This window comes from Streptopelia decaocto, assembly GCF_964273445.1.
Source record: "Streptopelia decaocto genome assembly, chromosome: 4".
Taxonomy (NCBI): domain Eukaryota; kingdom Metazoa; phylum Chordata; class Aves; order Columbiformes; family Columbidae; genus Streptopelia; species Streptopelia decaocto.
This window is the reverse complement of record NC_138658.1, coordinates 66,459,894-66,477,315: the sequence shown is the minus strand read 5'-3', so window position 1 is coordinate 66,477,315 and position 17,422 is coordinate 66,459,894. Positions and strand designations below refer to the sequence as shown.

The 17,422-nt window shown below is 39.3% G+C and overlaps 1 protein-coding gene across 4 annotated transcripts in view; it reads right to left on the bottom strand.

Moving 5' to 3' along the window:
* Nucleotides 1-814: 814 nt before the first annotated feature.
* Nucleotides 815-17,422, bottom strand: part of SORCS2 (sortilin related VPS10 domain containing receptor 2) — a 562,584-nt gene continuing 545,976 nt past the window's right edge. The window contains exons 26-28 of one of the 4 annotated variants that reach the window (XM_082051270.1): nucleotides 15,522-15,679; nucleotides 13,288-13,367; nucleotides 815-12,948 (exon numbers count right to left, since the gene is read on the bottom strand). In XM_082051270.1, coding sequence (XP_081907396.1) covers nucleotides 12,925-12,948; nucleotides 13,288-13,367; nucleotides 15,522-15,679 — 262 coding nt within the window. In that variant the 3' untranslated portion in view covers nucleotides 815-12,924. The remainder of the gene's footprint in view (nucleotides 12,949-13,287; nucleotides 13,368-15,521; nucleotides 15,680-17,422) is intronic. The other 3 variants (XM_082051273.1, XM_082051271.1, XM_082051272.1) reach the window with 3 other exon arrangements.

Here is a 17,422-nt window from a genome sequence, read left to right as displayed (position 1 = left end):
ATCCATTCATTGTCCCATTACAACTTCATTCTATTAAAGTTCTATTAAACTTCAACAACTAATTAAAAATTGCTAGATACAGGTTGTGTTGGTGCTTTGTTTCAATATGAGGTTTTGTAAGACTTCACATAGCACTTACACAACCCTCAATTTTGGAAGGAGGATGCAGCTTCTATACAGCACTGGCAACTCTTCAGGAAGAGTGTGGGATAAAAGAAAGACAACACAGTTAATAAAGAAAAAAGAATAAATAAGGAGTAAGTAGCGTGTGAAGAAGACAATAAAAAGGAAGAGATTGGAATAAAGACAGGGTAGAACACAAATAGCTTTTTTTCAGTTTACGACTGTTTCTTACAGGGAGATCCAGGTTAAAAATTGCTGAATTCTTTAATTCTTTAGCTAGACAGAGATCTTCAGCCTTTAGTTCAGCAGAGTTGTAGCACTATATGTGTGTATATATATAAATATAAATAAATATATATATTTTCCGTGCAGTTGCACGGCTTCAGTTTCACCACAGAGTGTCACCCTCCACCAACTCCACTGCAGCAGCTCCACTCATAAGCAAACTGGACCAAGTCCTTTTGCCCTTGCTTCCCTAGAAGTGGAATTAAGTTGCAGTGTAGGAGGATGAAGTGGCTCAAGTGGAGGATGAAGCTTTGCTGCAGCCTCTGAGCTCAGTGTTGCTGAAGACGAATAGTTTGCTGCTAATTACTTACAAATCAAAACACGCACTGAAACTCTGGTGATCAGTTAAACCATTTCCCCTCCACAAATACCATTAAATGCTTCACAAGAAAAACAAAGCAACCAATAGTTTAGAACCAAATTTTATTAAAGAAAAACCTGTAGTGCAGGTTCTCAGGACAAATGCATACCTTTGGATGCAGTGGAGTACACAGGTACGTATACAGTAGTTTGCCTGCTACATGTTTGGAAGCTGAAAGAGACCGTGATAAACTGTACTGCGCAGTTCATCACCATCGTTAAAAGTTGCCAAAAACTTTGTTGTGGATCGCTAACAGATATTGGTTATGCGTGTGCACTACATATTGCACAAGACTTCTGATTAGGCTATTAATTGTGCAATTGAATCACAGTTAAGTGTTACATTAAGCATATTCAAACATATATTTTATTTTTTTTTCTCAAAAACAGCACATCACTACAAAACTGCCATTAAATGTTACATATTTACAAAAATATACAAATAACGCTTTTCCCCCTTTATGACAATGCACCAGTTATAGGTTGATTTAATTCTTCCGTTGAGCCCTGATACCGTATACAAAGAAACCTGCTCAAAGTCAAGGTCTCTTGAAACAAAATTAGGAAAAGGCATGTACTGTTCTCACAAACAATAGTTGTGCAAAGGCAAAACGAGAGGACAGTGTTGTCATGTATGTTAAAGGTATGTACTATAGCATACTGCTGACTGCTAAAAGAGATTTTACAAGGATTTAAACGTCCCTTTGTCAGAAATCCGGTTAGAAATACAGTGTTAAGCATTTGCTGATCACGTTCTTGAAAAGCAGTTGCAAGTAGTTCAAAAACTAAGTTCTACCTTGGTTGCAATTAGCTTACATCTATCCGAAGTACTCTCGTGTTAACCACAGGAATAGGAATTACAGGTGAAAACCAGCCCATCACCTGTGTGAATACAGATGCAGCAAGATGATGACTGATTTTAACCTGCAGCTCCATTTCAAATTCGCTGTGGGTGAGCAAAGCTGTACTCACAACATCCATGGAACTGTGTGGTCATAAATTAGGGTAGAATTTGGCCCTGCTATGCCAAATAAACATTAAACATGAACAACAGGGCAGAGAAATGTTTGTGAATGTTCACAAGAAGTATGTCAAGTCTAGTTTTCATTTTATTGGCTTTTACAGCTTTACCAAGAGCTTTAGCACTAACTAGCAAGAAAATATGATTTGTGGTTGGTTTAACAGCCCATTTTTTCTCCTTTTATTTGTATGGATAATACCAGCAAAATCAGTATGATCTAGCTGTCCAAGTCTGGAATGAGTCATGCTGGACCCACCTATGCTGAAAGAGCCACAGCTGTACTGTAAATATGCCAGTATTTATCCTTTACTCTTAAAATGGAAAATTCTCCCATTCCAAGTATTATTACCTCTCCAAATCTTCCTCCAGTACTTAATCCAGGGTGAACTGATATTCAGCTTCATAAACACAGAGCAACGATCCTATGATAATTTCATTTAGGTGAGGAAGGGTGATAGCTGATGTCTCTCAAAGCCACACTGCAATGCACTGGTGCCATACTCTTTAGAACCACCTCCCCTTTTGCAAGGAAACTTTATCTATGGTTAACATAAATCACAGTAGCTGTACATAATTGTAAAAACAAATGGTAAATAAAACACAAAAGTGTCCTGCCAGCTGATCAAGTTTCCTATCTCTTCCAATCTGCTATTCCTCTGCAAATTTTTGCTGGCATTTTTTTTCTCAGCCACACAGAAGAGGATAAAAATACCATCAACCCAGTTTACTGGCAGAACCATAATCAGAGAAAAGCAACTCAGAAGAGACTGGGATCAAGAGAGAATTCAAGCGTACTTCTCAATTTGATTACATTTTCCCTCCAGAGCCTTGTGCACTGCAGCAAGCACAGTCCATGACCTACACCCATGAGGAAATAAATCAGAGCTTGCCAGAGATAAATAAAAAAAAAAAAAAGGAGTTGTAGTCAAATGCCCGGTGTGTATATGAAATGGTGACACTGCACTCCTAAAATTAAAATTTCTAGACACTTATTCAGTAAACTCCAGTGGCTGGTGTTTACCCTCAGGAATACTATACCAACTCCATTCACCGTCTCTAAACACGATAAAATTACAGATCAGAGAGGAATTCTAGCCAGTTACATGTAAGCAGTATAAATGCAAGACACAGACCCTATAAAATAATTCTTCTCCCCTGCCTCCTAGCTCAGGGAAAACACCCTACAATCATCTCAGAAGTAAACCTACACTGGAGCCACCTCTGAAGCGCACATGTATGCATCATGGCTCTTGAGAAATCTCTTTTCCATGCACCTCAAGCGGGATGTAGCTGCGAGTCAGATCTCTCCTTAAATTATGCGCAGAAATAGTGATAATTTCGCATGTTCCCTGTGCTGCATCAACTTAGACTTAGGTTTAAAGTCTCTGCATGCAACAAACATCTGAAAATAGTTGCCATTATGAATTAAAGTAAGCTCCAAGCCTTAAGCAAAGCAAAATCAACAACTTGTGGCAAAATCAAACACACTGGTAACACTTTCTCCCTGCTTTTCCTTGTCCTGTTTAGTCTTGTGCTCCTCTCCCTCCTGCATCTTTCACACATACATTCTCTCTCTAACACAGGCTCAAAGATACCACTGAGCTTTTCAGTTATCTTACTCCTATTAATTTCTCCAAGCTCCTCTAACAAGAAGATTCTGTCAAACCTATATGGTAACTTTGCTTAAACTTGCATTTTATGGAACTTGAAAGCAAGCCATTTGCCTCTGCCTCTAGGAGAGTCTGTGTACACACCCATCCCACAAACCTGACACGTCAAATTGCTCCCAAGAGTAATGATCCCTGGTCCTGCTCCTCAGTTAGCAGTGGACCCTCTTTGCCTCATCTATTCTTCAGCATCAGGTTGTAACAATCACCTACAGGCTATGTACTAGCTCGGCCTCAGCATTTCCCACATTAAAACACAAACGCAGCCCAACTATTGGCAAGATGTCTCTGCCCAGCCTCGCTGCAATTCTGTACCTGCCAGCTGGAAGGCCTGGCAAAGCAAGCCAGCCCCCTTTCCGTGACCCACAAAACTCATGCAAACACCATGTCTCATGCCCACCACCCAAAATAAGGCAGGAGGTGGCTTTTGGGAGATAATGTATATAGCTGTCTGTCAATTAAATACGTATTTTCCACTACAGACTGACAGCAAACTTAATATACACATGGATGAGAGTGGAAAACACAAGTTATTTGTTTTTCCAGGCAGTACAACACTCATCCACATCTCAGAATGGAAGTACATGCTCTCTGGGACAAGCAGCTGAGAGAAGCCCTTGACAGGCAAAAGGGAAGAGTTCCAGCAAGATTTACAGAAAATGTGAAGCAAAATTAAAAGTGAAAGGATTAAAAAAACCCTGAAAGTGGGAAAGAAGCAGGAATGTTGGGCTGCAAAGCACAGGGGAACTACACCACAGATAGAAACAGAACATAAAGCAAAACGAAAAGCAAAGAAGAAGTGGACTGTGGAGAACTGTTATCAGGAGGAGGAAGCAGGCAAGGCAGAGCAAAAAACAGCAGCAATAATGAAACAGAACAAATGGATGAAAAAAAAAAAAAAGGAGGGGGGAAGAAACGAGGAGAAAAAGAAGAGAATGGAAATTCAGACATTTTTTCTATAAAGTTTCACTAACTACTTAGCAAAAAGTTGGAAGCATTAAACAAGAAAGTCACTTCTCTGAGGGGTTCTGCAAAGAAAGGAGTGTATTTACAAGCAAATGGAGCATCTTCCAAGTTTGTGATGACACTCTGTAATCTTAACCATTTAAAAGCCCTTCTGTAAATCTGGGACATATAAGTGGTGTATTAAATATTCTCCTTCAGACTAATGTTATCATCTGCAAAACACCTACGTGCATGTTACTGATGTTTGGGGTGTATGCTGCTGCTTCTGCATAGTCCTGTCTAGTCACAGAATCATAGAATGACCAGAGTTGGAAGGTACCCACAAGGATCATCGAGTCCAGCTCCTGTCCCTGCACAGGACAACCCCACAGTTCACACCATGTACCTGAGGGCGTTGTCCAGTCTCTTATTGAACACTGTCAGGCTTGGGAGCCTGTTCAGTGTCCAGCACCCTCTGGGTGAAGAACCTTTTCCTAATGTCCGACCTAAACCTCTCCTGGCACATCTTCCTGCCATTCCCTTGGGTTCTGTCATTGGTTGCCAAAGATCAATGCCTGCCCCTCCTCCTCCCCTTGTGAGGAAGCTGTAACCACCATGATGTCTCCTCTCAGTCTCCTCCAGGCTGAACAAACCAAGTGACTTTAGCTGCTCCTCATACGGCTTCCTCTCCAAACCCTGCACCAGATTCATAGCCCTATAATCCACAAGAATTACAGATTATGTGTGGGTACAAGTCTGCTGTTTTCCCATATGAGCTGTTCTCATTAAAAAGCATCTCTTTCACCATTTCAGAAAAATTTCCTTTTTAAAGTGTTTGAATTAATAAGCAAATGGCATTAATTATTAACTTTTTTTTAAAAAAAGAGAATAAGCCAATTCTCGCCCTTTGATCTTCGAGAGCAGACACTGTCAGTAAGAACTAAACATAAGTATCAAAAGCTGGCTAAAACCAGCAACTGATAGCATAGAAATATAAGACATGCTAAGCAAGTTATTTGGAACACCTGGCCTTCCTGGTGGTTAATAGTCTCATCATATCATTAAAAATATGTGCAACAAAGACATATTATTAATATTTAAGTAGCACCATGTATGTATTATTGCTGCCCGACGAGGCTTTATGTCCACTGTATTTGAACAAATTAGTGTAAAGATGCAAATTCTACAGAAACTCAGAAATCAAGTCTGATCAATAAAGCTCAAGTCTGTGTAATGTTTTCAGCTGTTGCAAGGAAATAATTTTAAACAGAATTACTTGTGTAAGGGAAAGAATCCATTTTTTTCAGGGCTAGTAAATGTCACTCCTAAAAGAAAATCAATCTGGAAGGAGAGAGAGAGACAGAGACAAAGAGTATGCAATTAAGAACATGTATTTTTAGATATATTATTTAAAAAGTATTTTAATAGAAAGCATAACAGCTCTTTGATAAGGATTTAGTTTTGTCCAGCATATTCATAGCCTAGCACTGTTCATATAGCTATATCATTGCACTTCAGAGTACACATTTCTAAACCTTCCAGTACTTCTTGTCTCACACACTGTCTTCCAGAAGATCATCTCAGCTACCAGTACATAAACTAGCTGAAAACTGTAATCCTGACAAGCTTCACATAAGGAAAAAAAAAGGGATTAAAAGAATGAAAATCCTTTATTTGGTCATACACAGCTCCACAATTCGTATTTTACATAATCTGCTTCTCCACTTAACAGGAGGGAAAAGGTCAGGACTGAAGACTTAATGAAATGAGAACTCACATATTAAAAATCATGAAAGTAATTTGCTGTACGTATCAATTTCAGGAAAAAAAAAAATCTAAGAGGAATGCCTTGTTTATTCTTCATACCATCCTGAAGTACCATTGCAAGTTCTTATTTCCCTAACCTTTAGTCTAACCCTCTCTGCTCTATGCAACAAACTTCGAAAGAAAGGGAAAATAAAAGCTTTGTCCACATGACATTGCTGTTCAGATTGGGAAAGTGTTTGTCCATCTTGACATTGAAAAAATCCTTCTGCATTCCCTCCAGCTTGAGGTTACAAAAAGAATTGGAAGCAAAAGTGCCAAGGTGATCAGTCGGGCAGAATGGCTGATTTAGGAAAGAAGATTAAAAAATTAAGAGTGCACAGCTTGACACTTCCAAAAGACTGCAGGGCCAGGCTTTTAATTGCAAAAGCTAACTGGAGGTCTGAGCTATTTCAAAATTTGTCACTTTGATGATCATAGTCCGAAAATAAGGAAAAACATTATCTGTATTTCCATTAAAGGAATAAACATGCATTTAAATGGTACTGAGAGAGCTATTAGGTTGGTGCAAAAGAAACTGCATCTTTTGCATTGTTGCAATTTGCTGTTTGGTATTGGAGTACATAAGTGTGGTTATGTTATACATAATTTTAATGTGTTTTTCTGACTTTATGGGTTTTTTTGCTATTGCCTTATTACTTGCTGCTTATTTTATATTTATTTTAGACTACAGAAATGATGTCAGACAAAAAGCAAATTCAAGTCATTTTCTTACTCAAGTTCAAAATGGGTTGTAAAGCAGCAGAGACAACTTGCAACATCAACAATGCATTTGGCCCAGGAACTCCTAACGAACATACAGTGCAGCGGTGGGTCACACAGTTTCGCAAAGGAGATGAGAAGCGTAGTGGCTGGCCATTGGAAGGTGACAACGACCAATTGGGAGCAGTCATTGAAGCTGATCCTCTTACAGCTACACGAGAAGTTGCTGAAGAACTCAATGTTGGCCATTCTACAGTCATTCAGCATTTGACGCAAATCAGAAATGTGAAAAAGCTTGATAAGGGAGTGACTCAGGAACTGACCGAAAATTTAAAAAATCATGATTTTGAAGTGTTGTCTTCTCTTATTTCATGCAACAATAATGAACCATTTCTCGATTGAATTGTGATGTGTGACAAAAAATGGATTTGTACGACAAGTGGTGACAACCAGCTCAGTGGTTGGACCAAGAATCAGCTCCAAAGCACTTCCCAAAGCAAAACTTGCACCAAAAAAGGTCATGGTCACTGCTGGGTGGTCTGCTGCCTATCTGATCCACTACAGCTTTCTGAACCTCGGTGCAACTATTACATCTGAGAAGTGTGCTCAGCAAATCAATGAGATGCACCAAAATCTGCAATGCCTGCAGCCACCATTGGTCAACAGAAAGGTCCCAATTCTTCTCCATGACTACACCCAATCGCATGGTGCACAAACTACGCTTCAGAAGTTGAACTAATTGGGATACAAAATTTTGCCACATCCACTATATTCACCGGACCTCTCGCCAACCAGTTACCACTTCTTCAAGCATCTTGACAACTTTTTGCAGGGAAAACACTTCCACAACCAGCAGGATACAAAAATGTTTTCCAAGAGTTCACCGAATCCCAAAGCACAGATATTTAGGCTACAGGAAAAAACAAACTTATTTCTTGTTGGCCAAACTGTGTTGATTGTAATGGTTCCTATTTTGATTATTAAAGATCTATTTGAGCCCAGTTATAATGATTTAAAATTCACGGTCCAAAACCACAATTACTTTTGCACCAAAGCAAATAAGTACATGAAAACATGGACTTAATGTTGTGAAAAGGGTCTGAGCAGATCCTGTAACTTCTAGGCAATTAAACGCTATTCAAATGGAAGTTTTAGAAAAACTTTCTCAGACAAGTATGATTAGGCTACATGCCAGTCTCATAAAGAAAGCTGTAGAAGCAACATGCAACTGGGACTAGAACAGAGAAAATTAGCTAGGAAGCAGTTTTTTGGGGTGGATTTAGAAGACACAACAAAACTTTGCATCTCAAAAATCAATATTTATGAAGGTAAATGATAATAAATTTCTTCCTGGAGGAAAGCAAATAATTTGAGAGAAATATGCACTTACTTTCCTCTAAAACGCTGAAATAAAAATGAAGACGCAAACAATACAGTGGTATACACAATAACAACTCCAACCGTCAAGGACTGTGCAATGAAATAAAAATGTTAGTCTCTCTTTTTCCCCCAAAGCCTCATTAATAAAAAAATACAAAACATTGTTTTATAGGAAACACAGGAAAAATCTACAACTGAAATTGTCTTCAACTCTATCAGCTTAGCAACATGGTATTCAAGTTGAAATAGCACTAGAAATTCAAAGCATATCAGAACCACTGGTTCATCATCAAAAGGTTACTTCAAACAAATACTTGTATTTAATTTCTTAAAAATAATAAACAACTCTAAGGTTTCTTCGAGCATGTGTTTGTGTAAGGAGGATGGGAACCACAGCAGTTCCATTTTGCTGACCTCTATTAAAGAGACAGCACATAGTAGTAGAGTATTCCCACTAAAGGGATGTCTTATTAGGCCTGAAACACAGCTAAGGTCACTATCATGTCAGATGAAAACTGCTTTGTGCTAGGAAGTACTAATGGCAAAGCGCTGATTTGCCTCTGTCCAGAGGACAGTAATTTAACAAATAATATACTTTATATGAATAAACACTTTACACTGGTCACTGAAAGCAGAAATTCCATCAGGAGGATATAATTCAATGAGTATATCCTAAAACAGTTAAAAGAAATTGGATGTTAACTGGAGATAATAACAACATCTTGCCTCAGGCTGGCACCTTCTATTTCTTCACAGTTATTTCCACCACCCTTTTCTAAAGGGTATAAAAACATACATTGGTTTATATTGCCCTCCTTTTTTTAAAAAAAAATAATTTATACTGTGCATTCATTTTCCCTAAATGTCTTCTGAACACTTTATATGGATGGATCACTCCAAAACCATATCACACATTCAGTGGCAAAAGGGAAAGCAAAGGCAGCAGCTGTAAATCTTGATGGCTCTGTTCAAATGCTTCAAACCAGTGCTGCTTGGAGCACGCTGAAAAGTACAGGGTGTTTGTAAAGCTGCAAATACATAAGAGTTTAAGAAAGCCGAAAGATGCAAATGAGGCAAATACACCACCAGTTTTGCTGGTTTCAGTACAGTTCAATATCAATGTTGATAAGTATCACTGCTACCATTATTAGAAGGGTTTTCACCAAATAACACTGCAGAAAAGTTTAAGATACTAGCGTGTAAATTAGCAAAATCACAGTCAATGTTGCGATCCTACCACGTAAAAATATGTTCCAATAATAGTACCCTTTTTTTTTTTTAACGGGGATGTACTTTTTTGGATTACGCATTTGCTACATTTATTCGTAATTGCAGCTGGTTTCAGTTCACCATCCTTAATAGCAGTGATAATTACAAGTAAAACAAAGAAAGCAAAACTATTAATAATTTATGCTCACAAAATTCTTTCACTCCGAAGATCCTGGACAAACAGTAATTAATTTAGCCTCACAATACCACTGTGAGGTAGGTAATTACTATCAGCCCCATTTACAGGTGGGGAAACTGAGGCACATACAGGTTAAGTAACTTGCACAAAGTCTGGGTACAAAACCCAAGTACCTGACAGCAATCATCTGTTTCACAGCCATCAAATCACCCTTCCTCATTAACAAATTTGACTGGAATACATACAAATATTGCATGTGTGTGTGCATGCCTGTGTGACTAGCATTTGTGCATAGAAACAACTCTGTGTTTCTGTATAAGCATGTATCGGGATTTTACGTATACATAAAGGATAAAATGCTACGATGTCACAGAGGGAGCTCAAGACATTAAAAAAAACCGAGCACTAGTGAGAGTCTTCATTCAAAGATAAACCAAGACACTATGAATGGGAAACTGGGAATAGTATTTTTCTGAGTTTTAAAAGAATTGATTTTGAAGTTATTCTTGTGAAGGAATCAAAAGCTGCCTTTATTATCTGCTGGGTATTATTAATACAGTTATGGCAATACTAAACCCTCTTTCGAAAACTGTGTTTTTAAGACATGACAAACCAACCTCACAGGAGTGCTGCATGAATCAAATTAATAAGCACTGAAAAACATTATTACAGGCACTATATTGTGCTGTTAATTAGAATACTGAGTGGTTAAATATTCTACTGTGTTCCAAAAGACTCCTCTTATCAGACAGACAACTGACCCTGTATTAAATGTGTAAAAGTAGCTTTTAAAGCATAAATTAGATGTGTGATCTAGTTCCAAGTGTCCTTTGCCAATCAGACTAACCACGAGAGAACAACCCCAAGCTAGAACTTCCAACCCATCCCTTGTCGACAAGACTAACCTGCTACTCACCTGTCCTATACAAATAGCCCATTTCATGTGTATTTCTCAGGAACGAGTAAGCTGTTTGCAATACTATTTTATTCTCTGCTCCAGCTCATTTCCAGTAGAAAAAGCATCAAGAGCTGGTGAGAAGGGAAAGCATCTGGTGCAACAGTCCAGAGAGTTTCCAATGCACAGTACATTTTGTATTTGCACTTCTCTTCAAGCAATCCAGACTCAGATACATGTAATACCTTGGATTTCTACAGAGTCTGGCATGCAGCAGTCAGCCAGAGCATTGCTTCTCTGTAAATCAGTTTGCATGCCACTCTACAACTAAATATGCAGAAATTTTATAACTATTTTTGAAATTATTTTCCTGAGCAGTTTGCAAGCACTTTTCAGAATCTTCACTTGAATTTTTCCACCCAGCTCCTTATAATCTAGATTTTCTTGTGCTTTATGCATATATCCCATGGGGTTTGTGAGAGCCTACAGTACTACACTGAATTATTACATCCCAGTCTGTTGCCTTTGATGACAATATGCTCTAGGATAGCCGCAGCTACATGGAAGAACGACCCCAATGCATACAGTAATTCTAAGACTGTTCTTTACTGTCTTGTCAGCCAGTATTCATTATTCTCTGTTTATTCAGAAAGATGCGGTTGGCTATCCGTATCCTCCTTAAGCAAGGTGGTGTGCGAGCTTGCCACTAGCAGCAGTATGACATTCAGTGAGTAAAGAGCTATTTAGTCCCTATCGAAGGCAAAAAGTGAAGAGATTATAAAGGTTTCTGAGAGAAGCATCCTAATTCCAGGCAGCCGTGACACACAGGATACCCACATGTTTAAACTCATCACATCACAGTCTCTTTTCTACACAGCTCGATAAACCACAGGGGAAGGACCAGCAGGGTGTGGATTTACCTCACTGCCAACTCCCTGCAGATGCAGAGGCTGGGACTGGGAAACCCTGACCCAACTCACAAAACTGGGATTAGGAAACTCTGACCTGACTCACAAGCCCTTCTGCAGGCAGCTCCTTCAGAAGCTCCACCGCTCCCCCTGCAGAAATAGGGGCCAGCGTGGTGGTGGGGAATGGGGGACACCCTGTGGTGATGGAAAGGAAATATGAACCCCTGAATCACAGCCCATGCACCCCCTGGCCTTCTGGATTGTCAAACCAACCCAAGCAGAAAAGGTCAGGTCAGAGTTTGCCCACCCTTGCCTGCAAGGGCAAACAGGCAGGGAAAATCCCCAAGAAGATGTGTGTGAGAAGGGGATGGCAATGAGCTACTCAGTCCTGCCCAGAGGAGAGCTCTGACCTACGTGGCACCTCTGCCCAAACAGGAAGTTTTAAAAAATAATCATACAAAGAAAGCAACGTAAAAGAGGTATTTACGCTCTCCGGAAATTTAAAAAGAGACAGGCCACCAGCATGGGGTTTTGCAGGATAACTCATCAGGCAGCTGCCATCGTCCTAGAGGTGCTCGCTCAGGAGACAAGAAAAGAGCAACTGAAATGACTGTCCACAAGTGAAGGCACCTGGTCTGGAAATAGCATCAAGCTGGTGGTTTTGTTTTTCACATGAGTGGGACTAGGGGGAGATACTGGTGTTGATGGTTTGTCAGGACCTCCTACACTTACAAGAGCATTATCCTATATTATGAGATATCTTAATTAACAATTCCTTTAATCCATAGAAAGCCTAAGCCTAAATTCATTAGATTGTCTCACACATTTTAAGTTAAGAGCTTGTATTGACTAGGAGTGCATTTGTCTCCTCACTCAGTCCTCTGCCAGTACAGAAACACTCAGCCTCCTAAAATAATGTCATTGTGATCAACAAACCGTCTGTTCTGGTCTAGTTGCTTGTGTAAAAATCACCTTTTTGAGCTGAAGAGTCCCAGCCTTCTGCTGAATATCTCAATTAAAAATACAATTAAAAAGTTACAGTCAATCCTTCTAAAAATAAACATAAAGAACTAGAGCATATACAGACAAGAAAGAAGGTGGCATTGAAGGTGCCTAGGGCTACAAATATGCTACCACAGTTGGAGTTTCAATTGTAACACGTTCGTTCCCAGGCCATAGAGTGAACACAAGACGTATCATCCTTCTCCTCCAGTAACTGATGATGGATGCTTTTTTCCACAGGACCAATAAGGAATCTCCTCTCCACCAGCATTTACAGCCATATTTGCAATTTCGTGACATCACCAGAGAAAAATAAAACGATACAGAGAAGAGTCTTTTGGGTTTTGTGTTCAGCTGTAAATATCAGCTAACCAGGTAACTGTGCATCTCTCTGGAGTTGATGCTCAAAACCACGCCTGAGTGATTGCCTATGAAAATACAGAAACAAAAGGCCAACATTAGTGTACTTCAGGCACTTCACAATAAATCCCCCTTTTATTGCAGGGACATGTCAATCACATAAAGACAGTGGCTTTATCAAACAACAGGTCAGGTGAAGGTTTGTGCAACAGCTCCGTGTACCTACAGTGTACTTTCGCACAAAGTTTTTGCTTATAGTGGTGGATTTGTGGCAAATTCCTAGGGTTTCTATCTCAGTGACTGCATAAGTTGGTTCTCTTTGTGGCTCTAAAAGGTGTAGTTGTCTTGAGGGGTGCAGGTGAGGGAGGAGAATGGAACCTGAGGCGTCCATTCAACATGCCACTGACCTGGGACTGGACACTGACCGGCATCAGCAATAGGGGAACTCTGTAGCTGTTCAAGCTGCCACTTCTCCCAGAAGGAGTCACTGCAAGGTAATGGTGTTGAGGAGTCCCAAGGTGGGGGTTGCGATAAAGTAGGCAACATAAAATATATAGAAAACAAAAGAAGTGGATGGGTGAGTCTGGAAACATTGTACTGCGGAAATTCAAAAGTTATGAGAAGAGAGAGAACAAACAGAAACCCAAGCCTGTCACTCCCTGCTGTGCATCAAGTGGAGGCTGCTACTGATGTCTCCCACAGGGAGGGAGAAAGCTCACCAGAACTAGAAGGGATGTCCATAGCATAGGAACCTTCCGCAAATAATGTTGTAAAACAGGGATTATAACATGTTTTGTACTCTAGCCAGATAAAATAGAGGAGTATCATTAACAGGAATATTTTCTTGGCAGTACTGAGCGATACCGGAGCTAGTGGAAAGTATTGCAAGTAACAAAACAGTACAGCGAGCAGAAGTATAGTTTTATGTCTTAAATAAAGCCTTGTGTCTAAAAGCTGTACAGTAGCTGACGAATATGGATGATTATGATCCACAGAAATGAACTCTTTATGCTCCACTGGAAATGCTGCTGGTGTTGACAACCTGGGAGAAGCACAAATCAGCTCGAGATCTGCATTTATGAACTGTCTTAAGTTTCACATCAAAACTTCATGATCTTGCACTCTTTAACCCGAATAATGCTCTGCCCAGATATAAGATACTTTTTTACTCTGTGTAAGGAGTGCTGGGCAAGTAGAGATAATTTCTGAATGCGTTACAAATCAGGTAGCATTTACTTATTCCAGTATGCCAAGCTGCTTTATATAAATAGGCCAGAAGGGATTTTCTACCATTAAAAGAAGTTATGCTTTTGTATATTACTAGAGGTATATGAATGCTCCTCTTTAATAGGTATGTCTGCAAGGACTTTGTTAGTATTCAGCCTTCTCCTTTAAAGACCCTGGAGATGAGTTGAGCAAACAACTTTAAGATACACTTTGTTTTTCCAGGGTTGTTTTTGGAACTAACTCTGGTAGAGTCAGGAGCGCGGTCAAGATCATCTTACAAAATCTGTATGAGAACACAGTGATACTCATACATAAAGCTTGTCAAAGAAAAGACAGAAATACACAAAGCAAAGCAGGAGGTTGGATTCTTCCCCTGTGCTCAAAGCTAACACCTCCAAGAACCTAGAAGCGGCAGGCAGTTCAGCAAATGAAAATAAAGACATTGACAACAAACAATAAAGGTGAAACCCAAGATAAAGCAATCTCTCCTCTGCCAAAATTCTGTCCTTCCCCAGGCTACCTCTGGTGCAGCTCAAACACATCGTCTTCTGTGGGTTCATGAAGACATTATAGTTGCCTGTTACACCATGAATCTATAGCTACAAATCCCAAAGGCTCTGGGTTATCTGATTTATTTTCCCAAAATGTACAGAACTGGAAATGCAGAGCTTTTTCCATTGTCTTACACTTTTCAGCCTGTGACCTGAAAGCAGTCTGAACACAATGGTAAATTTGACAAGAAATGAACTTTATAGATCAGGACTCTACATTACATTAAAAATAACCACAGGGTGCCAAGATATACACTTCTCTCTGACACTGGAATCATTTGCACTGAGAGATATTCAATGAAAGTTTCCCTCATGGGTTCTTTATTACCATCCCACGAATACTAGTAAGTTACCAGCTAAAACAGGGAAGACTCATGATAGTTTTTATATTGGAATAAATTTAAGGTTTCTAACAATGAAAACTTCAAATGCCACTGGAATATGATGGCAAATATAACAACAGATCTAGATACAATCCCTCTGAAATCATGGAAACATTGTCTCTACAAATCCTTCCAGCCTAAACTCAGTTTTCCACTAATTTGGGGGATTACTGAGTTAATTCAAATGTTACCTACTATATCCTGTTCTACCAAATATAATTCATCTCTTAAATTGTCTAAGTCTGCTGACATTAAACTGTACTATTGCTATACTGTACAGAGCATGTCACCCATACGTCACCCTGTATCACAAGCAAGCAGAAATAAGATAATTGAGATAATCCTCTGCTAGTGGTGCACTGTTTGCTTCTTCCTGAGCCTGAGCAGAAAATGAAAAAAAAAAAAAAAGGCTAAAATAAAAACAAACATCAATTAAAAATCAATTACTTACAAAAATTTATAAACTAAAAATGAAGTTACCTCTTGCGTTACCTAGTGTTTGAGAGTCCAGATCATCATCAATAAACTCCTCACCCTGGATGATGTTCTGGGTGTCCTCACTATGATTAACAGGGCTTGTCATCTCCTGCTCTTTTTCATTGTGCATCTGGGCATAGACATTTCTGCCTGGCAATTTCCTAAATTAGACAAGGAGAAAAAGTCTTGTGATAAACTTCGTGTTGCACACATAATGGCATTAGAGCAGAGCTCCAGAAAAGCAAAGTCACACCAGAGTCACAAAACAGCACCAATCCCACCCTTCTTTCATTTTGCATTGACAAGCAAAGTTATCAACTCCTTATTCTAAGTCACAGATTTATGTAACTGCCTTACCATGATGTCCATACTGACGTAATAATTAAGCATCAATGTCTTGACTAAGATTGACAGACAATGAAGAATACAAAAAACTCAACACCTGAAGCAACAAAAAAGTTATTTTTAAGAATTCAAGCAATAAAAATGCCCAATGGGAATTCATTGCTGGTTCCAGGTGTCTTCACAAACATTAAGCTTCACAATCATCATCACATCTCCCTGTGGAGGTGGACTGACACTTAAGGTAAGTGGTGACACTGAAGGTAAATAGTGGCACCGAATAACACTCTCATACGCCATCAGATTTGAGAATAAAGAGCAGGAGAAATCTGGGAGCAAGGGGTAAGGAGTAATAACAGGCATTGACAATGGCATATATGGAGATAGGGGAGGTTGGTAAAGCTAAGCAGGTGGTGCTAAAGGAGACAGTGTAAAGCTTGACCTGGGACTACTTGGAACTATTGAATTAGACAAAACTTTCTATACCAGACATCATATTTTTTTCATTCTGATTTACATGTAGAAAAACAAAACCATACTATTAAATGGCTCTATCAGCTCTCATGGACAATTGGCACCATGGTTGAGCCTGGAAGGCTAAGACTAAGAATTGATAGAGAGTTCTTAACTAGATTAACTTACACTTTGTAAAATCAAATTGAATAATCAGAAACTTCTAACTCTGCAACAGAATTTATGGCTTAAACACTTCTAGACAGCTATACCCTTTGTTGTAGCTGCACTCACCTGCAATCTGCCTGGGCATATAAGGACATCCTTTCCTATGCACCAGGCAGACACTTCTAATTAGGGAGTTGCAGGCTGTGAGTTCCATTTCCTACACTGCAAGAAGCAGCTTGACAGCTTGATCAGCATGACAGCAGATCATGGCTGTCAAAATCTGTGCTTAAACACAGATTATTGCAATGGACAGACAATAAGAAGAAAAGAGAAAATGGGGTTGAACTGCTGAGGCTAAGCTGTGGTTTCTGCTGAGCTCCTTTAGAAAGTGAAAAGAGAAAAAGTGACACTAATATTTAGGCACCTCTCCAAAAACAAGCATTTTCTGCTCCATATTCTGGCAGCAGTATGAAAGCTGGAAAAATACATAGGCTGCTCTCTCTAGGCTTTTGAAAATGACCTGTCTTTAAGTGTCATTTCAGAAGAAAGGTTCTTTACCAGGTGGCACCATCTTAGTTTGAGATAAAAGTTACTGCAGCAAACTATTTCAAACAGTACCTTTCCCTGCATCAAATTAATTAATAGGAATTGCTGAACAATGCAAGATGACTGAAGAGGATCTCCTCCCTCTAATTTCAACTATCCAAGAGATGAATTGCATCCTATATACCTATATATGTACACACACACATCTGTATAGGTATGTGTATACACACACAGAAAATTATATACATATAGAAATCACGTATTTTATCCCATTACCTATAAGCAGCATAAATTAAGAAATCTGATTGCTCTTTTCTCTCAGTGGGCACGGAGCAGATAAAGCACAGGACTAAGCAAATGCTAAAGACAAGGATGGGAAGAAGGTTTGACAGCAC